The sequence below is a fragment of the Malurus melanocephalus genome, unplaced genomic scaffold (genome assembly GCF_030028575.1).
Source record: "Malurus melanocephalus ecotype Western Australia unplaced genomic scaffold, MMel_1.1 scaffold_34, whole genome shotgun sequence".
In the NCBI taxonomy this organism is placed as follows: domain Eukaryota; kingdom Metazoa; phylum Chordata; class Aves; order Passeriformes; family Maluridae; genus Malurus; species Malurus melanocephalus.
Genome location: NW_026623266.1, coordinates 449,829 through 473,539, shown reverse-complemented (window position 1 = coordinate 473,539; position 23,711 = coordinate 449,829). Strand labels below are relative to the sequence as shown.

Here is a 23,711-nt window from a genome sequence, read left to right as displayed (position 1 = left end):
TGTGGGTGTTTCAAAAAGCGCAAAATTGTGTCAGCATTCTAATTTTATAGATGGTACAAAAGAAACGGAAAGACAGAGCTGTGTCAATGTGAGATGAATACTAAAACTGACTCTATTCTTTAATGTTGCCAGCAGCACAAAATAATCAATTTAATCATGGATTTTCTTTCAGTTAATTATTGTAAGAATTACTTGGTTTTAGAAAGCGCTTCCTCTTCATTTATCAGTCCAGTTTTAATATCTTAAATTAGATCTATAATTACTATGGATTCCAATCTATAGAAGAATGATAGGAACAGTCACTTTTTTTTGTCTTGTCATTTTCTGTTTGTTAAAAGTAAACTGRTCAAACCAAATATTCAGTACAAATGTAGTAAATAAAAAGTACTTGCTGTTTGCAAGATAACRAACAAATTAAACATTCATCAACCAAAAAACCCTGTTAAGGAGAGTGATACTACACTTGGATTTATTTTTGGTAATTGCATTTTTATGACAGAAGACATTTTCTTAAGTGTTGACATTTTACCTGGTCTGGTTTATTACTGCTTATTGTATTCAAATATTAATTTAGTAATCCTTTTCTCTTACATCAGGCCTGCAATTTATAATGTGATTTTCCGAATCTGATCTGATGCATTCCCTAAAGCAAGTAACCAAGTCCATCCAAATTGATTCTGCCATTGATTTCTCAGCCTTTAAATTTGTGTGGATTGCAGCACTTTATTTGCTCCTTTACTCCTGGCTTTATTAATATAAATCTTCCTTTCTTCTTTGCCTACCTTTTTATTTCCTTCCCTGTTCTCCTTTGTAGATGTGCTGCCTCCCTTTATCCTTTATCTCTTTTTTCTGTTCTCTTTTCTTTCTTTTTTTTTTCCCTTCTCTTTTTTTCCCCCCTCCCTTCTGCTGCCTTCTGTCAGTCCAGGAATGTTTTCATCTCACACTCCATTTCTAATTTCTGCTTGATTTCCCCTGCTGCTCTTCTCTGTTTGTATTTGGTACAGAGCTGCAGGAGGGTATGAAACATGCACACACYGAATTAAAGTGCTAGTACGCTTTGTTAGCACCTACAAACTTACCTTCAACCATATTTATCACTGAAGAAATTGTAAATGGGATAAGTAGTTAAAGCTGGAGGCAGAAACAAGCATTTCAGAAACACTGCATGGCAGACTGTTCCTTTTTCCAGGGTAGCTACAGAGTGCCATCTATTGTCTCCAAATAAAACATTTTTGTAGACTCATAGAATATCCKGGGTTGGAAGGGACTCAAGGATCACTGAGTCCAACTCCTGGCCCGGCACAGGACACCCCAAAAGTCACACCMTGTGCCTGAGAGCATTGTCCAAATGCTTCTTGAACTCTATCAGGCTGATTCTGTGACAGCTTCCCTGGGGAGCCTGTTCCAGTGCCAAACCACCCCCATTTTAAAACAAGTTGCCCTGGAATTACTGCTGCCTTAGTGCTGTTTCCTGCAGCCACGTACACGTTCAAATTGAGTACATCGGCTKCAAGAAAGCATTATTCACATTTGAGTTGCTTTTCTTCCACTTCTTAACTCTCCCATCCTCATGCCATCTTTAAATGATTGATTCCGTTATCCCCTTTACACCATTTACCTGCATTTTGTCTTGAGTTCTSTCATGTGTACTGGAACTAAATTCATAAGGATCTTTAACAGAGGCAAAAGAATTTTTTCCTAATGTTGCTTCCCACATATTCAAGAAAAATTGCAGCACCTGTTCCTAGACCTCCTGAAATATCATATTAAGGGTTGACTGGAACTTTTATACCGGGTGATAAATATTCTCATCTTCAATCTTATCAAAACTATCCTTTTCACTGAGTGTTTATGAAGCATTGGCAGGCAAATAATTTCTGCATCACTCTTTAAAGAYCTGCCTTTAAAGGGCAGTGGCTGGTACTGTCGTTTTTTTGCTTAAGGAATATTTTTCCTACTTCCACTTCATACATTTTATATCAACTTTTATACCATCATATCCTTTTTTTCATTGTCATTTTAAGTACACTACACAAGTGTAAACTGTTACGTATTTTTAAAAACTTATTATATTAAAGTGAATTGGCATATGCATTCTACTTCCTATATCTTTTGCAGTACAGTTATGGCTGAAGGTTATTTTTAGAACGGTGACAGCACCTATGTCCTCTTGAGTCCACCTTTCAGATTCTACAGGATAGTCAGGTATGAAAGAAATACAAAGATATGTTATGGATGGTCAGCCTCTATACAGCCAAATTTGAGTCACGACTGAAATGACCTGATTAGGCAAAAGGGCAGGGGCAGAAACCCATTGCATTCTAATCACAACTTCTGACATTTCCCTGKTATTGTCTGAACTTCCTCTGAACATAATCATCCAAGTGCAGAATGCAAATGTTGCTGTCAAAAGGCCAAAATTATAAAACAGCACTGGCAGCATTTTAGGCATAAATCTGCTGACTTGATCAGAGACAGGGATTAATAACTGGGCCAATATTTTGTGAAGCTGCACAGTTTACTATTCAGTAGATCCCCAGTTGTATTGACCTAGTTTAGCCCATGGCACTGGCGTTCAACTACTTGATCCAAGCTGGCTGTCATATGTGAAAATACTCATTTTCATTTTGAACAAGATCTCTTCTGATTTCTCACCAGCAGATCATGAAGATATATTGCTTCGACTTTGCTGCCTCTTTTTCCTCAATATTCTGGTGAATAATAAATGGCAGTTGCTCAACTCTTGCAAAGTATTTCTGATGTGTAGGACGCAAAGATGACCGGTGTCACCGTGTCATTTTGTGGATGAGGAAACTGAAGCTGGAAGAATGAATGGGTTGCCAAGAGCACTCAGTAGTGCATGGGCTAAGTAGTGAAAAGAAGCTAYGCTTTCAGCTTACTGTCCTAGTTCTGCTCCAACCCCCAGGCCATTAACTTCTAATTAAAAACCTGTTTACACTTCCTAGATCTGGATCACAGTRTGTCCATTCTGCACATATTTAACAAGGTGTTAAAGGAGTTGCTACAAGGCAAATCAACAGCAACAATACRAAAGAAGAGAATGTCCACCTTTATTTTCTGATTCTTAAAAATATACAAACTCAGTATATTTTGCTCATRGCTGTATTTCGCTTTACAATGTTGAAAAAGTGAAGAGATGAAGAATGATATGGAGTAGGACTAACACTTTGCTTTAGTCCTCCCTTTCAAAAATACTAAATCCAGTTTCAGAAAGTTGAGATATTACTTTAACATCATGATCAAGCTGGATATTGGCACTGAACAAAAATGAACAAATGCCTGTGATTTCAGAAATATCATKTCAAGATGATGTCTCCATGTAGTTATAAGATTAAACTCGCATCAAATAAGGCATCCCTCATTTAATCACTTCTCTTCYGTTCTTCTTTAAAAATAAAATTGAGATGAAAAAGCCGTTTGTGTGATGCAGAACTGCTGTATAGTATRGGGATAAAATTTAATCTTTTATACAGGAAGCATTCTTCAGAATGTTGCTGCATGCGGTGTGTTTTTGTGTTGCTGGCAACTTTTACTTGTAAATTAAAGAGCAGAGCATCCTATTTCTCTGGGAGGAGTCACAGACGTGGGAGTACTGGGGCTGGGCTTAAAATGTATGCATACTAAAATAACAGCATTTACAMTTTTTCTAAAAATTAAATTGTTAGAGAGATTTCAAATGGGTAAAAATAAACATGGAATGTGGGTGTGTATATTTGTGGTTGTGTGTGCAAGGGAGAGCCAGGTCTGAAGCCTTGTATGTAGGGCTGAGAACAGGAATATTTGGGATTCTTCCTCAAGGATGCTACCTTGATTGCTTAGGAAAGTTATCTATTGCTCGAAATAAGTTTTCCCATCAGTAAAACGCATGTTATGTTTACATCCTCTGAGGCATATTTTCAATTTATGGATGAAAAGAGCTGTGTGAGATATACCTGTTATTATTTATTGATTTCTAGAATAATTAATCATTTTTTTAATGAGTGTGGCAAAAGCAGGTACCCCTTGGGCCGGTTCAGTGATAAAGCTGCTGTGTGACTTAACAAATGCAAGATCCTGAAAATGTCAAACCAAAGTTTTTTTATGAKATTTTGTTGTATTAGCTTGATCACATAAATGTTATTTTCTCCAAATCTGTCAGGATCAAACACAACTGCCATTGCTTTGCCTGGACTTCTAAGTTTTTTCTTTGCTCATTTGTTGCAAAAGCAAGACTAGAACTTAAAATAAAAAGGCACCACATAAAGATTGATTCTATCTGTATATATAATATTGATATATATATATATATATATTTATTGCTGGATATAGTGTGTATATATATATATGTAGTGTATACATATAGTGTATATAGTGTATATATATATAGTATTGCTGTTTATATAGTATTGCTATAAATTAGATCGTTAAATATATTCAGTGTTTTTTCTTTTTAATAGCTTTGTCACTTAACATAGTGGAGATGACTSCAATGGGATGAAATTAATAGAGATGTTTGGATTCAACTATGAGGAAAAAAAATAATGCTGGTTGATTCCTACCTCATCCATTAACCAGTTAAGATTTGTATCTTTGTTAAATGATTCCTTTAGACAGTAACAGGCCCCTGTATCTTAAGCAAAATAGAGCATGCTTAAGATGCTGTGMGAGATACATGCACAGTAAGAGAGGATGTGTGGATGAACATTATCGTTTTGTTTCTATACAGAGAGCCTCGAAAAATCATCCTGCACAAGGGCTCCACAGGACTTGGTTTCAACATTGTGGGAGGTGAAGACGGYGAAGGCATTTTCGTGTCCTTCATCCTCGCAGGTGGGCCAGCTGATCTCAGTGGAGAACTGCAGCGAGGAGATCAAATYTTATCTGTAAGTGTTTCTGTCAGGCTTTCCTGATCAACTACTTCATCTTGTTCTTTGTCTGTACTGCAAGGGACACTCAGAGAAGTCTTCCTCGTTTCCATGTTGTGAAATCTGAGCTACAAACAGTTTATTCCTGAATATTTTGGTCGTTTTGCCCTTGGGTTTTAGAGCATTTGTTACTGGTGTTACTTTCATTTAGCTGGGAATGAGACTTTTTGCTGCTTAATGCTACCTACACTAGTTTGACACAGCAGAGGGACCTAAGCACAGTGCAGACCTAAGCATCCCACAGTTTAGCCAGTCATCCAGTTTCATTTTCCCCAAAACACTGTACTGAGTCCAAGGATATTTCTCAGTTTCAGCTTTTCCTGGAGAACAAGCAATAGGATGAAATAATCTGCACTGAGGCTGCCATCTAGTGTGCACTCAACTGCTTAGCAAATGGCACAATACAACAAGGAGATTAATTAGGTTATGTTAATKATCTCTCTGACTCTAATGAATTTGATGATCCCTTTGAAATTCTTTTCAAACTTTAGTGGGTAAAATGCTTTGTGGCCTGAGGTTATATTTTGCATACTTAGACTCAAAAACATCTTTTTAATTTTTCTTTCACATATATWTTGATACCACACATTTAAAAACCAGAACATTTATGTTTTAGGCTCTGCCAAGCAATCGAACATCTGACTGAAACAATCTGAATATAAAGGATTTTGAATGATAATGAAAGCTTTGAAAATTTAGTTAAATACCCATTGACATTATTCACATTTCTTACAGAAAAAAAAGAACAAACGATCCCAAACTGATACAGCTGTGACTGTTTCATGTAAAGCACATCAGTAGCCTTAAGGCAAAGGGCTGAAACATGGCAATTATTTATCCCAGATAAATGACGGACCCATTAGGCTGCAGTATCAYACTGCCTCCCACTGTCGTGCTTTCTGTCCCTGTAAATTGGCATCTTTGGCTGCAGTTTTGGTTTAAGGGTGGAAAATGGATTCAGCCTGGATGGTTTGTGATGTGGTTAAGCAGCACTTTCTGATCAGTGTTTAAATCCATAAGAAAGCTGGATATGGTCTTCCTACATTGCTAAGGATTGTCTTGGCCTATTCCCATCTGCCAAAGTTTTGTAARAAGTTGTAAAGAGGTGGCTGGAGCCATTTTGCAATATATAGAAAATTTGCTAAGTTATCACCAAAGGGAGGCAGTAACATGGCATTGTGAGGGTCAMAACAATGTGTTTTATCTAGACCTGTTCCTTAAAAGCACTGTAAAAAAATGAGAAAGAGCCAGTGAAGGKTGTTTAGGTGCTGTGGGAGTCCACACAGGCAGGCAGGCAGAGCAGCCACAAGACTACATCTGAAATGCAAAGAGTAAATTTATTCCAYTGCCTCCCTAACCAGAGGATCCCAGAGCAACAGCCAGGCAGGGACACAGAATCGGGGACACAGGACCCGTCAGGCTCAGTCCATCCTGAGGGACAGTGGGGCTGCTGTTTGCACCCATTTGTCAAGRGCCCACAGTGTGGAGTTCCCCACCATGCTGGGATCTCTGTGCTTTTTATGATCTCTGAGCCCTGATCTTCTCTGTCCCAAAAAGGGGAGCTCAAGCACATCCATGAGAGTGCCTTCAAGTCTCTCAAAAAACCTGCGTTATCTCTACACAGAAATTCTACTTCTGAAAGCAGACTGAGGATAGACAGCAGAGGGCATAATTTATGGGATTTCTCACAGTGATATTCTCCAGGCCTCGGCATTCCCACCTGCAAGGTCTTTGGAATCTACCATCCTTCCCTTCACCCTTCTGCTTTTAACCCTTTCCTTCCAACAGTGCCTTAAAGAGCTTTACAAGTGAAAAGTTTATAGGGAACTGCAAGAAAATCTTATAAAGTTATCCTGATGAAGMGATAAGGAAGTCAAAGGCCTGTGCCAAGAAGAGCACAGACAAGAAACACAAAGARTAGAAATGGAAATTTCTTCAGGACAATTACGCAACTTCTTTTTCTTTGGTGAGATGCATCARAATAAGGCTGACTAACAGAGACCAACGAGATCAAAGCCTTTCACAGTACATTATATTCAAAAACCCAAAAGTTTAAATACAAATTTAAAAGTTTTCTGTTATTTTTAAAGATAATAATTGTCTGTTTTGTAGCGATGTTTCCCATAAGTTCTAATTAATGTTACCAGTGTTGCATCAGCATTTACTTGTCAAGAGTTGTTTATTTGTTCATTGAGCAGAGAGGGATGGAAATTATTACTAAATTAGACTGCACACTATCCCCAGGCAATCACCCAGTCAGGCCCTTGTTACTTATTTAGTCACAAATAGCTGTTATGGATCCATTTTTCCATATTCAAACAAAACMATTTTCATGCACAGATCTCATTAATTTTGTACCATTGTCTACTGAAGGGTCCCAGACACCTTAATTTCATAAGGACTGAAAAAAAGAAGTCTGTTTCTGTTTGTTCCTTCTTGTGTTATCCCCCAGAAACACTTATTTCCCTACAGAAATACTTTTCCATTTGTTTCTCAAAACATGACAAATCTGATTTACAAGAACAAATAGTACCCTCAAAGCTTCTATTTCTAGTTAGCTGAAGCTTGGTTAAGTTTCTTACAGACAAGAATCATAGTAAGTGATTTAAACTTCAGAGATGTGGGTTTAATTTCTTATAATAGTGGCATTGCAGAATTACAGTGAAGAATTGTTGTATTATGATATTTTGCAAGTTTATAAAACTTGCTGTGACCTGCTTTCTGGCCAATCCCCCAAATATATATCTTCCAGCATGCTACTTCTTTTATTGTTTTTGTTGTCCCTGCCCACTGCAAAGCAGTTGGACTAGATGGCCTTTAAAGGTCCTTTCCAACCCAAATGGTTCTATGATTCTGTTCAATCAATTTAATCAATTCAGGTGGTGTCATTCTGTGTGACCGTAGGCAAGGTTCTTCATTTTCCTGAGCCTCAGTCTCCCAGGTGGACAATGAGGATCACAGGCACTCTCCGGGGTGTGTACTTAGTCCTAAAGCCAGCCCACAAGGCTTTGCCAAATCCCATAATCTCTGCCCCTCCCTCTGACCGTCGGGATGTGAGAGGGAGGGTTCCAGCCCCGCAGCCCTCCGGGAGCACTGGAAAGATGCCGCACCCTTGGCCCCATGGACGAGTGACATTTGGATTTATTTTTCCCAGATGCCACGAGGTGGCGTCCCAGGATCAGGAATGTCGGCGGTCTGCCTTTGGGAACTGGCTGAAACCTTAAAAAGAGCAGGGATAACTGAGGGTTTTTATCATTTTAATTTAATTGGAAATGTTTAACAATTATCTCAGAAAGCAGGCTGGTGTTCSCAATGCTTCTGTGCAGAGAGAACAAATTAATCCTACCTGAACCTTGACAGTCAACTGAAGAGTCCTGGAAAATCTTCTGYGTCAGATAGTAAAACATTTCAAATAGCCAAAAAACGACCTTTTGTGTTACATCCATGAKGAGATCGGGGTTCCCCCCCGAAAGTATTTTCTTAAAATGCTGGTTTCTTCTGGCTAGAATTCATTATATTCTTTTGAATCGTCACCAAACGAAACATTTTCTTTCTCATTTCTGAATGTCTTTAAAATTAAATAACACATACTTCACCAGTGTAAATTCATTGCTGTACTAGAATACATCCTTCCCTGTAGCATTTTTCTCTTAATAAGTGTATTTTAACTATTACCAAGTAGCATTTTGAATTCTAATTGACATTAATGCTTGGTTTACTACATGCTGTGTGCACAGAGATTAATTTTCATCTCAGATACTTATAGGGTAAAGGAAAGAGTTCAGAATATCAATGGAAGAATTATTTCCATTTTGGAGCAGCAGAAATGAGGTGCCAGTATGTTAAATGATTCGTTTAAAATCATTTTAGAAGTCTGGGCCAAGTTTAGAGGCTGCTTGAACTCAGATCTAACCCCAAGTTCTCCATCTGTTAGGAAAATTCAGTCTTCAATAAAAAGAAAATGTAATGTTCCTTGATGCCATTCTTGCAGTTTTAGGTTCAACTTCCAATGCTAAGGAATCTTTTGCCTGAATGCTTTAAAGCATTTTCAGTGCCAAATGGGCAAATTTTTCAACAGGTACTGCACCTAAAACACAAGGAATAAGTTTGCACATGCAAATTCAGCAGCAAAACTCAGAATGACAATTTCACACAAATAGTGCATATTGCTCCTTGAATTCCTGTGCTGACCTTTCCTTTCAAACAGTTTTATAATTTTCCATAAGGCTGCATCAAGTTGAAGTTGAATAAAAATGAGAGAATTACGATCAACTAATAGGCATAAGGAGTTAACAGCAAGTATTTGAATCTTGATTTTTGAAGTTACTGAATTGAGATACTTTTATTTAGACACCTACATGTTTGCTGCGTGTCTGGTTGCCATTAATGTCAAAGGAGGCTAGAGAACAGTTCAGCTGGCCAACTATTGAGTTGTGTGGAGCAAACTGGATTTCTCTGTAAGCCTTATTATCTATATTGACTAAAGCTTAAAAATCACATGCATTTATATTTAGATGTCTTAAACTGAATCTCACATTTAATGAGTGTTTGCCCTTTTAATATATATTTGTTTTTCTTGCTAACACCATGCTTCCTTAATCACAAATAAAARTAATATAAAATCGTGAACCATAAAAGCAGTATCAGTTTTATTTCGTTCTCTTGTAGCAATGCTTTATGTTCACAGTGGCTGGATGCAGTGTGACTCAGAGCCTGAAAGTAGAATCAAGATAGAAAGTAGACTGCTTGCTCTGGAGCAAGATGACTGCTCCCAAGCAACACATCCACATGTCATCTTAAGGGAATAAAACAACTTTTCTGAAGGGTGGTTGCTCAACAGCAACAGGAAGGAGTAGAAAAAGAAGAGGCTGCGCTGCAAGGAGACACATAGTACTCKGCTAATACTTTCATTTCCCCTCTCATCTAGCCTGGATCAGGTGCATGAAGTTAACCAAACCATTCTCTGATTTTCCTGTTGATCTAGTGTAGTATCAGGATGTATTCATATATGGGAAAAGACACTATACTTTTTTCCTTGCTGCTTTCTGTGAATGGAAGAACTGTGGATTGGGAAGGGGCTGGTGGAGATACTCAGTGGAGTTTTCTGACACTGGTACATGGCACTATATGTCTCATTTGCAACACCATTATTTGAGCATCTCACTTTAGTCTTGTCTCTGGTGCTTTAGACAAGGTTCTCCTTGCAGAGGTAAGGTGATCCTCTTATACTGGTCAGATTTTTGTCTTGTGTGTGTGCATYGTTGGGGTTTTTTTGTGAGACATTTGTTATCACCAATGAACAGGTTAAACATTTCTTTGTACTTAGTTCCTCCTACACAGCTCCTACCCACCTTCTCACTCRCACCAATAGCCAGAAATACAGTATGCATTTGAAAAAAACAGAGCATTCTTCAATTTCTACTCCAAAAGTATCCCTATAGAGCAGGATAGAACATAAGGACTTTGTGCTTACTTTTAGCAATTATTTATGATTTATGTTTGCTACAGTTATATTTGACCTTCAGACTGACTTTCCTTACTTTGGTTCAAAGAAGCTTTCAGCTTTCTAATTTAAAATGTTATTTTTTGCTCATGGTAAAAGCAGCAAAACTCCTTAGGGCAAATAGTGCATTTTGTTACCTAGTTACAAAGCTAGGTTAAATGGCAAATAACATTTGGTTTTCSTTCTCAGATTTTCTTTTTTTCCRATATGCAGCTGTCTTGGGAAATGTTTGAAACATCTSTCTTGGGCCTGGAATCTTTTCTCCTCGGATCATCAGTTTGTCCCTCTTGTGTAACAGTGTCAGGATTGTAACAGATATTCCCTTTGCCCTACAAGAATTGTTTGCAGAGGCACTGACCATATCCTTAGGATGCTTTCTTCCCTGTGGAGATGTGAGTGGTGCTTGACTCTGTCCTTGGGTGTGGGACAGTGTCAAATTCGGTGGCCTCCAGCTGCAATTGCCTATACACTCCTGTAATGTTTATAGTATTAATGCTACTTAGTGCGTTTACTGTGTAAATTTGCTTTGTGCTAATAATAAATAGAGCACTGTATGCCATGTGTTGAGAATGTTAGGGTATAATCAGTGCAATGATATGAATGGGTAGATCAGCACACCTGACTGGACTCTTTAAAATACACTTTGTTTGGAAATCAAGCAAGAATGTGTTGCCAAACATTGATCCAAGGGATCAATACTGAATGGTAGGTGATATGTGTGAGAGATCTGTAAAGAGAAAACCTCTGGAGAAGAAAGGAGCTGAGAGCTCAGGCATGGTCGTATGTTAATGAGATGACACCAACTAGAAGGACAGGTAGATTAAGCCCTGTTAAGAAGCAAGCAGTGGATTAATGTAAATTCAGGCTTTGCTCACAGGGTAGCACAGAGTATRTAACCCTTTAGGCCCCCTCTGTAGCCAACAGAAAGGTGTAGCCACTTCTGAGTACAACTTACYGTGCTTTAAAGGAGACATTTTGCTGTAAAAATTTACATTTCTTTTCACAGATTATAGAGAATTTGGCATTACTTCCCTTTATTAAAATAAATCCCATCCAAACTGACCAAACATTCATGAATCTTTTTGGTGGAGAATATGGAAACACTAGCAGAAGTCATATATTCTAGATTTTATTCACGCCAATAAGGAAGAATGGCCTAAAAATGGGAGAATGAAACAATGAAACACAACTTGCCCTCGAGTAACCACATATTGTGGTGGCTAATTTTATGACTTCATGCTGAAAGGGAATGAGGAAGTAACAYGGACTTCAAAACCCATTTGTTGTGCAGTCACAGTTGTGAAACTCAAGTAATCAACATTGAAAATTGAAAGCAGAGTTAGCCACTGTGGTAATAATAGCCCAAGTCTTAAAAATGTATAMATGTTAGGTAAAATTTGGGGGCAAATTCAGAGGGGCAGGATGTAAAATGGACTGTACTTTCAAGAATTAGAAAAGGTATCAAGMAAATATTTGATAAAAATAGAAAACCAAGCAATAATTAGTTTCCCGAGGAGTTGGAAGAAAAGAATTGTTTAAAAGCGAGACCATGAGAGTTCAAAGCTTCAGTGCACTTTCTTGTTTTATTATATCTTTAGAAAAAGATGGATCCATGATCATCCAATTCAAGCAGTTATGAAGAAACAGAGAAGTCTTTAAAGTGGACTAGGCAAAATCAAATTAGAGCTTAGACAAGTTAGATGTTGTAAACAGATAAAGTTAATTCTCATATTCTTAAGTAACTATTAAATGCACACAATTTATAATTTTATTAAAGAGATGCAGGAATGTTTGGGAGTGAGCTTGCCCAATTTTCGAAAACTTCTGGGAGAAGTCATCAGTCTATTTGCAGATACTTAGAAAACAACAGGAGGAGTAATAATCCCGATGAGTTTTTCAATAATAAATTGTGAAATGTGATTTTTCTCATGAAAGAACATTAGTCACTGATCTGGCGAAAAAGCTATAAATGCCATTTTACTTCAAACTTGCAGCCCCTGTAAGCTACCTATCAACATCTTCATAGGTAGCAGGTCATACGCTTCCCAAARAAAACAGAGAAAAAACAAAATGCAAAGATGCTGTCATGGCAGGATCTAAGGGAAAGATCTGGGGCAAAACAGCTGTTTAGACAATTTCAGCTATTGCTGAAAACGCTGGGAATTCTGGGATTTGAGGGTGAGTTTGAGATGGCAGTAGGTTGCTAAGTGTCCTCAGCCTCTTTCTGTGGGATCATCCGTGTGCACAGCGCTCTTCCTTTCCAGATAAACTCCATTTCACCCCTCACGATGCACGCAGACATATGCTCAGTACTTGCTGTCACCATGATGAGCCAAAAACATTTCACAAAACTGAGACTCCCGTGCAAGTTCCCACAACAAGAAGAGAGATTTAAAGCTACAGAAGGCAACTGGGAACCCAGTGAAGCTGGGTGCAAACACAGATTTATGCTCTTGAAAAGCCTCTCTTTTATATATTTTAAGAAATGACTCTTCGAAAAAAACAAAGTCTCTTTTCCTCTTTTCCCATGAAGCCTTGGAGTTTAGAACTCATGTCAGGAAAGCCCCCTTGACAGTAAAAATTCATTTAAATGAAGTACGAACAATGTCCATGTTAACACTACCATCTGGAAATAGTYAGTCTTGGAGAAGGAAGATAGTAGCAAACTGTTTTTCAGTGTTGTTGGTAAATATATATAATTTGATGGCTGGAACTGGAACTTAGACATATTAGACAAATATGAAGCATTCATTTTGTAATGGGGGCAACTTAATTATATTACCAGGGAAGCTCATAGATTGCCACTTTGGAACTCCAAAATAAAGTAGAATTATTTCAAAAATAAGTTTAATGGAGATTCTAGGGGAAAAAAATACTACCAGCTGAGATATTCTGGAATGCTGCATATATTGGTGAATGGAGGTTCCTTTCATCTCATCAATCTAGGAATTTGTCTCCCAGCTGGATTTCTCTCCCCACCACAACTCCTCACCCACATCTTTCTKCAATCTATAACGTACATTGCAATTGTCTTGGTGCGGTAACTGTTTCCTAATTTAACTCTCACATTTCCAAGCACATGATTAGAAGTAATAAATTATACCAACAATTCTCTTGAATGAGGTTATGTCTTTTTTTCCCCAAGAGTGTTAGCTATCAGACTTGTCAGTTCTGTGTCATACACTGCTAGTAAATTGGCCTAGACTAGAAGCTATGTATTTCTGTTGTGATGGAATCATTGGTYACCCCTATAACATTCATTTTACAATTGCCTCAATGAGAAGAAATTATCTCATGCCAGACTGCTTGCTCTTCAGCTCCTTATAGTTTAAGGAGGAGTGCACATTCAGTTCAAGCATTCTGACTTGGCAAATTTTGGTGTGACCCTGTCAAGCAGTATTACATCATTTCTGATACACTGGAGGTTTGTAATGACGTTTACACTCCTCAGTTTGCTGCCCTGGCAGACTTGCAGTGAAAAAGTGAAAACCAAGCTGCTACCGCTAGACAAAATGGCTACAATCCCTGAGCTTTATTCATTCAGATTTGCCCCAGGCTGGGCTTTTGCCTTGTGCTCTATCTGACTAGTCTGCAGGAATCATTCTGCTCTACTGCCCAGTCAATTTTGGGTTTCTGTGTTATTAAAAAAATTATCATATAACACAAGCTGCAAAGTAATAGAAACTGGCCATCCATTAAATAGGRTATTGGAGGGATATCTGCAATAGTTTGTTGGAGGAGTTTTCTGAAATCTTTTGGAAAAAAAMCAAGATAGATATGAACTGTATCTGAAAAAGTAAGCCAGCAGAACAGTAACAAAAGGAAAATCTCTTAGAGAATACAAGAGCTGTTTTCTTTCCATTAGTTATAAACAATATGGTTTGTTTGAGAGTACGGAGCTTTGTTTATTCAAAGTGTCTGTGTCATATTCCTCATCTACACAGCCACAGATAAATTATGAATGTTGTGATTCAGGGAGTTTTAATATGAAATGTAAGCACTGAACATTTATTTACAACATTCCTGTAAGACAGTCTAGCATTCAGCCATTGGGAGATTGCCTCATGGCCACTGGGTTGAGGTCAGTATGGATTTGCCACAGTACAAGCCAGCGGCCATCTCACCTCTCACAAGCCACTGTGCCATTCTCTGTGCATGTGGAAATATGAAAACACCTCTCAAGTAGAGCTCGAGGCAAGGATTTCAATTTTTGTATTTATCACTGACTCAGAGCTCAGGGTCATTTCTGTCTCTAAGCAGCCTCTAAAATTGTTTTACCTTTTAATTTCAGTTTCTGAGTACCTATTTCTTGTTGGCTTCAGCTGAAATTAAGTTCTTATCATCTTTGAGGTATAAGGAACTTGTTAAAATGGAAACCTTTACCTCATTTCAGAAGCAGGAGAATTTCAATCATTATTTCTGCTTACACTGTCCTTTGAAATTGAAATGTGAAGCAGAAACCCTGCAGCATTATGAGTAAAACTGAACAATGCTAGTTTAGTTATATCCATTGACTTGTGCTTGCAGATGTGAGAGTTAATTTAGGCAACAGTTTCTGTATAAGGAAAAATACATTTTAGAAGTGTTTGGAAACGAAGGTATATAGAATAAATGCTACTAAGAGGGGCATGTCTAAATGGTCCAGGATGAGAAATGGAGAAAAATAAATACAAATGCTAGAAATAGAATTAGCAAGAAAGAGTGATATTTCAGAAAGGCACGAAAGTGAATGGAAGTAACRGTCGTGTGTAAAGTAAAAGCTGGAGGAGGGAGGAGGGACAATTTGGTATTTTGTCAATTCAGAGTAGAAAGAGAGCAGAAACTGCAAAGGTGAGGAAATGTGTGAGTGCTTGAAAAGATGACACTAATGAGATCCATGAAATTAGATGGTAGCAGCAATATAAGGGGTTTTCAATGACCACACAGAAGGAGAGATGGTAAAAAAGTAGCAAATGGATTTGAATTTTAGAGCTAATTATGAGCTCTTCATTTGAACAATAATGAATATTTGTACTAAGAATTCTGTTTGATGGATGTTTCATGTAGAAAATGGATGAAAAATAATTTTTTAATCAATTGATAAACATTGGTTTGTGTTATTAGCTAGTATAGTACTCGTATAAGTATTTTTCTCTGTTAAGTTACCAGTTACCAGTTGGCTTAATATGAAAAAAAGTACCTATTCCTATCAAGACTTTRCCATTTAGTAATGTGACAAAAAGCTATTGATCACCTTGTAGTAGCTGGATCACCTCCAGTTCAGGTTGGTAATTGATCAAGCTGGTAGCTATTTATTATTTAAATTTTATGTCCATTCAGGCCCYAGTAAGGCTATGTGTCCTGTTCATAAGCTGTCATTTACTTCTTAAACTATTTTTATTTATTAAACTAGTTTTGAGAAATTCTGATGGAATTGAGGGGAAATGGCTCTTAAGATGTYGCTTCAGTGAAAATTATTTCAGCCTCAAAGTTTGTAAATCTGGCATCATTCATAAAAGCTACAATCACATGGGAAGCAGATCTTGTGTCAGAATTTATGTTTGACAGTTTGAATTAAAATGTAAGTCTTTGGTTCTAGGCTTAACAGGTGCCATTTGGGAAATGATTCATGTGGTCTGGTGAGTCACAAAGCTTGTTGGTTCCTGCTGTAAAAGGCAGTGTGTGTTAACACACCTCTTCAATAACACAAATTTTTTTTTTCTGCCTCAAATATGCGTCCATCTCTTTCTTTTGGTTTATTTGYCTACTAAAAGTTCCCGGCAGAAAAAAAAGGCATGATACAGCTCGTACCCCTCAGTGGTTTTTGTTTTCCAGAGAGAGGAGAGTTTGCCTCTAGAATGTCCAGCTCATCAGAGCATAAAGAGCAGCTTACTAGAGGCAAAAATTGTAACTCTAAGGTAGCCAGGCAAGGAAAATTGAAAAGGTCACTGAAATTGCTGGCCCATAAAAAGAAAGAAGGAAGGAGGATGCTGTGCATGGAGAACAGCAGATAGGACATGATCCTATGTTTTCAGCAGAGTTCTGGATGAGTAAACCTCCGTGCTTCTCTATGCCAAACTAAGCAGCTCTGTGTAGATAGAAGAAAGTGTAAGCTCAGAACAGATCAGAATTGAGAAAAGCGTGAGAAAAGCAATAAAGCAAGCCTGAAAATAGAGCAGTGAAGATTGTAGTTCCCCTGTGTGTTTCTTCTTTCTGTCTATTTGTAAACCATTTCTTCKGTAGCAAGGCAAAGACTGTTCCATTTCAGCATTTCCCCTGCTGGGTGCCACCCCCGCAGCCCTGTCCCAGGGTATCCATGGTGCTCACCCTGCTCTCCTTCCACAGCTGCTCCATCAGCACCCAGCAGAGCCTCGGCCCCAGGCTGGATGTGTGCCCTTCACCTTGCAAAAAGCTGCTCAAAGGCTGCACTTTGTCCTGGTTTCTTAGAATTGTTGTGCTTTTTGGTGGAATGTACCAGTTGTCAAGAGCTGGGGGGCTGTTGTGTAGATTATGGCACCTGCTTGTGAGGAGGGTTTTCCTCAGACATGTTCATGCCAGATCATTCCTAATGGTTTTTTTTTTCCCCCCAGTGTTCCCTATTTTACATGCCCAATGACTAAGYAGGACTGCTAGAGAGCATGGCCCAGCTTTCCTTTCATCTCTTGATGATATGCTTGAGAATATTTATGTTGATGTGTAGTTATTTAGATAAATATGGTTCTTTGTATCTTCTCTTAATGCAAACAATGGCAATTCTGGCTGTAAACAGTTATCTTTATTCAGACTTCTGTTTGCCTTTTCAGGCACCAAGAGCTCTTGTTTTGTGAGTTCAACAAATAAAAGAATTTAGACACMATTTGAAAACTCTGCTCTATTGTTTGTTCCATGGTAAAAGAGTGCTTTTCCTTCACCTTTTAGTTTAGTGTTTAAAAGCACCATACTATATCAGTGATAACTTACAGAAGAAATGAAAATAAATCCTTTGTGCTTCCTCCCCAGAGAAGAGATTTCTGTTCTTTTCCCATCCAACAAGGTGTTCCAAGTGTTTATTTGACAASTGTACAAACAGAATAAGGTGGCCTAAAGAAAGGATTAGCTAAAGAAACCAGATTATTCTGCTACCCTCTCTTTGAATGATGTACCTACAATCATGTTCAATTTCTAGACGAAAACCAGACTGCAACAAGTCTGTTCAGAACACAAACAATTCATGCTGATGCRGGCTACTCAAGTATTTTAGAGGGAATATAACTCTTTCAATTTTAGAAGAGTTCAATCTATRCAAAAAGTCAATCTGATCTTTCCTTTCAATTATGATTCAATATTAAATGAAGTAGATCATGCTTTATTTTGAGTCAAGGAATGTAAAGATCCAGTAATTACTGTGAGCTATTGTTGCATCTTTTTCTCCATCTCAATTTAGTTTTGACTGTGGTTTTCAGCTCTAATCTTCTATTGCCTCACTTCCCTTTGTTTGTAAGCTTTTGAACTGCTTTTTGCCACAGCATGCAGAAGAGACAGACTTCTGTATAAGCTGCAGGCTCTTCTTATTTCCATTATGTCAAATTCATTTTGAAGTTGGGCATCAGAAATTGTGCAGTCGAGTTCATTCTGGGCCAGGACATCAGGGCTGTGCAGTCAAGCTCACAACAGCTACTTTGCTTATTGTATAATACTTTCTGAAGGAAGAAAAGCCATTTGTGATAGGAAAATAAAACAAACAACCAATATAATAACAATATTTATTAAATTTCATGCACCTTTTTCTGATTTTTTTWAACTWTCTTTWACTGGTTATTCTTCACATAAATAATGTTAAATTAATTAAAAGCAGTAATTTTAATCAGATTTAACAGTTTGCAATGAAATCATATCAGGGAAAAATGTCACTGCACACAATTATTATGAAATATTATATTAAGGTATTGTTTTGAAGAAAGGCAAGACAGWTTATTATTTGTTTTATTCTTTCCAAATTCTTGTTCATTTTGCTCTGATGGTAAAAATTTGATTAAATCGTATAAACTAATGGTGCCTTTCATCAAGATTTAATGTTGCTACATGAATATGCTGGTTTTCAACTAGAAGGTTTGGGAGTTGATTATATTTGCTTTTAAATAGGGGGAAATGATACCCAGAAATCAAGTTAGCATCAACTCTCCTTGTTGTTTACAAAGTCAGACTAGATTATAAATAATTTCTAAATTTAATGCTTATTATCCTGCAGTGACATTCTGTCACTGTCGATGAGTAAAATAACATGCAAACAGACCTCTCCCTACCTATTTGCCAATGGTTATTTGACTTTTTTCTGCAGCTGTGCATCTTCAACATCACAGCAGCCTGATGTAATCAGGTCATTTACCTGTTCAACAATACTTAGTCTGTTTTCCTTAGTTTGATTATCAACTAGATTAAAATTGCAGAAGGTAGAATTTATGTGTTATTTTCTCTCCAACATTTCTTTTCCTCACCCTTTTGATTTCAGCCACTCAGACCCCTAGGTCTTCCTCAAGTGTGTATCCACTCCTATCTCCTAACAGAAAAGTGAAATTAATATCAGGGAAAATTGTTCACTGTGTTGTTTGTAMCTTAGGCAAACATTTCTTCTAGAACCAGGGTGCAAAGGGCAGGAAGCAGTCAGCTGCCATTTCAGGGGCTTCGTGTTTTTCTGTGGASAAGTGAAAATGTTTGTATAGCAACTTCAGTGAAATTCCTGTCTTACATTTATCATCTTGATGCATTATTAGGATTGTACTTCTTAGCTCAGATAGCTGTAGAACTATTGTTTCTCATAGGAGAAGGAGAATAAGCATGTGATTTCCTTATTCTTTCATACATTTTCTCCTTTTATCTATAGAGAGATTATTGRGATTTATTAATGATGTTTAAATCTTCCATACTATTAAAACGACTTTTAGAGACCACCACAATATTGCCTAAGAAAGGCTTGTGTCCTCCCACAGTCCACAGACTTCAAGCTTAAGCCAAAAATTAATTGTTTGTTTGTTTTTTCTCTTGGAACCTCCAAATGCTCACCAGGTGACTTCATCCATATCYATCTCCCCAGCCCAGGAGCTCTGGAATTCAGGAATGTTCCTTTAAGCTTTTCTWTAGATCATCCTATTCTTTTGTGGGACTCTCTCACAGACTGGTTAAGAAAGGGAAAAGCACACAGATATTTATTAAAGGAAAGGTTATGTGACTTCCAAGTAGTCTTCCTCAGACACACAGAATCAAGTGTCATGTTTCCTCCATGGCATGGTSCTTCCTAAATTTAGGGATTCTGCTCAGACTTCACAGAACGTGACTATAGTGCTGAGTTATTCAGTGATTGTAGTGCTGGTACATCTGTGTAAAATGCAATGCAGCATCGAGTGTCATAACAGCATCACTGAGAAAAGGCAGGGAACAGCACCTSTTTTTGTACAGCAGTAGCCTAAGTTGTGGTTCATATAGGAAGTTGGTATTCTGCACAGAGGTTGCAAATACTTMTTGATATCATCTTCTTCTTTTGGTATTTTCACTCTTGTACATTAAAGTRTGTTAGATTTTTATGACACAAAGCTCTGATTCTCTCCTTTGTTCTTTTAGAATGCACTTAATTATTGGTCTCCAGGGTCTTCTATTTCTTCACTCACTGAATTTCAGTGTTTCCCAGAGATTTCTGTGCACATCTTTAATGAAAGCTTTTAAACCTTTGGTTAATTTTTTTTTAAAGCTTCCACCTGCCATTATAACATCACAGGGACATGAGACAACTGAGGATGCCTGTGTTAAATTATGAAATTATTATGTTATATTTGCCCATGCTCAGAGTTTCTGTGTACTGTCAACAGTTCTACAACATCATGCAGGCTTCTGGATCAGAAACTGTGATACCTCCTGGGCTTTCTATTATTGCTGTMACAAATTAGTTTTTCTAAGAGTAATAGTCTAAATATTGTCTTCATACTAGTAAAGACTAGATTTTGTCACACAAATAAGCAAGAAATTTTTGATGATRATGATGATGGTGAGACACTGGCATGGGATACCCAGACTGGTGGTGRGTACCYCATCCCTGGAAACATTCAAGGTCAGAATGGACAGGGCTCTGAGCCACATGGTCTAGTTRAAGATGTCCCTGTTCATTGCAGMGGGACTTTAAAGTTCCCTTCCAATCCAAACTATTCCATGGCTCTGTGATTGTATGATAAATAACAATTGTGTTCTCAAAACATCACATTTTCTACAATTTGATGAAAGACAGCAAGTTCAGATGGGCCTTTTTCTAAGCATTATTGACCAAAACAAATGTATTCATAACAGACTCAATACCTGTTTCTTAGAAAGTTCTATGGAATCACATTTATTTTTGTAATCCTTAAAAAGTTGTTAAAATCTAAATTTTAAATACCTCATATTTTCAATATGTGCTTAGCCATCTTGCAAGTGTACTGGATAAACATAAACACAAGTATTTGCTGCAGCTGAGAATTTGGGTCTAGTTTTTTTGCCTGTTCACTTATTATGGCATGGTTCTCTTTCCTCTCCCTGCCCTTTATTCCTTTCTTTTCCTTTTCTTCAACAACAGAAGTGGATTTCTGTCCTGCTGAGGTTGCTACATGTCAAAATTTTTGTGTTCTTCACTGAAACATTAAAAAGTGTAAACCTGTAGAAGTGAGAGGAAAGACAAATAAATAAATACGTGCATACATACATAGAAATGCCAACACATAAATAAAAGAAATCTCACATACTTCAGTACAGCCAGACAGTAATGCTCCCACTGGAAAGCAGGATTCAAGTTACTGGAGCAGTTAACAAATCTAYATGTAAATTCCGTCTCTTCCTTACGATACTGCTGATAAAATATGTATCAAAGATACAAATCAGGAGAGTTCTGAAACTGCCCCTGAGTTTTAGGGGTGAATCTCCTGCTTTGCTCTACTCTGTTCCTCTTCCATTGCTTTTGTGGCCAAAAATTATTAAGCAAAAGAAACAATGCGGAAAGATCTGTGGATGTTGAACAGGCAGGGTTGAGGAAACTGTATCTGATAGCAACTCCATTGCTGTTGTGTGCAAAATATGGGATATTTCCAGACTATAGGAGGAGGGGTTGCATGAACAGAAAACAGTAAATGGGGTTTTTGCTCTGAAAGTTCTGCAACTGGCAAATTTTGTTAAACATGCTCTGTATGTCCCTGGTGCTACTGACTGGGCCTGCAGAGTTTGGCTGAAGGGGCAGTTTCCTTGCTTGCAGTATTCTACAGTAACCTTCAAGCACCACAGAAAATATATTTTTTGAAGTTATATATTAAGTGATATTGCCTGATGAAGGGATAACCAAAAATGTAAACTCAGTAGATCAGGAAACACCCAAAAATAGTGGTCAGGGAATCTGCACGGATAAGCACAGTCAGACTGTGGGGGTGTGTGGTACTAGTGCTAGTCAAAGGTAATATCCTCTCAGCCTTTTTGATTTTCTGCTTTTGCTTCTGCATCTGGGCAATYTGACCTTTACATCCATCAGATATTTATAATAAAACCTGGCTTCTGCCTCCCTGTCTGCTGCCAAACTCCTCATCCCTGCTGTTGTCTGCCTTCCCTGCGCAGGTGAACGGCATCGATCTCCGAGGCGCTACCCATGAGCAGGCTGCGGCTGCGCTCAAAGGAGCGGGGCAGACGGTGACAATCATAGCACAATACCAGCCCGAGGGTAAGTGAAATGATCACCTTCCAGGCATGTGCTTCAAGTGCTGTGGAGCCACTCATTTAACAGSATGAGGCTGCTGTAGATAGCGAGTTTCCCGGCTATCATCAGCGGTCATCTGGAATGAAAATTCAAGTGACAATTGTATCCCAAGGAAATGGCTGTATTTTTGTCACAGACTTGGCTTTTAGAAACATTTTATGCAACTATAAGAGCTCTCTTTAAGTGTGCATATAATAAGGCAGTGATCAAAACYTAGTTAATCATTTTATTCTCCTTAGTGCTCATTTTATGTTCTTTTCTAGTCTCTTCCTGGAATTAGTGCAAAAGGTAGATTAAGAAAGAACAGAAATTCCAGGAAGATCTGACATTGCTTTGAACAGTCAGATTAGAATTAAACAAAGATAAATGCTTCCTGCAGAATGTGTAGAGCTTCCCATTATTGCTTTTGGATGATGGTGTCCTTGTACCTTCAGGGCTATTAGGCCTGGATAACAACTACTTATTAGTGAAAATGACAGCTTTCTAAATAGAAGCATCAGCAGGAAAATCAGCAAAATGCAAGACATTTAAGGTGGGATGCATCTCATTCAAATTTTGCTAATATTTGGCTTTCTAGAGGTTAAGCTAGTTTCAGTGGGCAGAAGTATACMCTGATTGATTTGGAGTCCAGAATAAAAGGTCAGACCTCCTTCTTGTTGTCCATGAGCAGTGACCCAAATGATAACAGGTTCTCAAGGAATTGTCAGAGGAATATTACCTTCTGATTGGAACTCGAGGTGGTTTTGCTCTTGTTGTTACTTGAAAGTTTTTGCCAGATTAATTCAGCAAGTACAAGTGTCTGTGAAGACTTGCTGGCACTGTGTTATTGTTTTTCAGTGAGCAGTTCGAACTGAATTCCCAAGTTGATTTTGCCCAGCCTTGGAGACATGAAGGTGTCAGGTGAAACAAYAGCTCTAAAAACATGCTCAGTCAATCAGGTTTTTTTAGGGAAGATGAATTAGTACTGCCAAAATTTATCCAATATGATACTCTCTTTCATTTCTTTGGATCCTGATAATGGCACACCAAGAGGAAAAACTGCTTCTATTTTAGTCAAATGTACAATTGTGCTTCAGATCTGGAATCAAGCATCTATTTATTAGCTTATCTGCACTTGAGTCACCAAACAGAATAAATCAGGCAGGCCCTAATAAGAAATGGGCAGATGAGAGCAAGGGAAATTGAAAGTATCTATCTTTAGTTAAATAAATGGAACATATTAATATAAAAATGAATGAGTAATAATCAGAGTTATTTTAAAGAAGAAGTATCGAAAAGCAATTCCATTACAGATAGAGGTCCCCGCTGGGTTCTGAATGTTCCTATTAGTTCCAGCAGTCTTGTTTGCTGTCTGGTGATTTTACACTGCAGTTATCACCATGGTGTCTGGGTACTCATAACAATCACTGGCATGTCACAGTTGTTCCGTACCATTGTTAATGCACAAAAAAAAAAAAAAAATACCTTGCTTGACAGCTTTTTCCTATTATAATTGAACTTTTAGTTGACATAGTTGTACCCTGCATTTTAACAGCTCAGTACCATGTCAAATTTAGTTTTGGTGTGC

At 37.8% G+C, this 23,711-nt stretch overlaps 1 protein-coding gene across 5 annotated transcripts in view; it reads left to right on the top strand.

Moving 5' to 3' along the window:
- The window catches only part of DLG2 (discs large MAGUK scaffold protein 2), a 307,910-nt gene that overhangs the window by 93,125 nt on the left and 191,074 nt on the right, over window positions 1-23,711 (top strand). For all 5 annotated transcript variants that reach the window (XM_057364043.1, XM_057364044.1, XM_057364042.1 and 2 more), the window contains 2 exons: window positions 4,727-4,883; window positions 22,006-22,108. In XM_057364043.1, coding sequence (XP_057220026.1) covers window positions 4,727-4,883; window positions 22,006-22,108 — 260 coding nt within the window. The remainder of the gene's footprint in view (window positions 1-4,726; window positions 4,884-22,005; window positions 22,109-23,711) is intronic.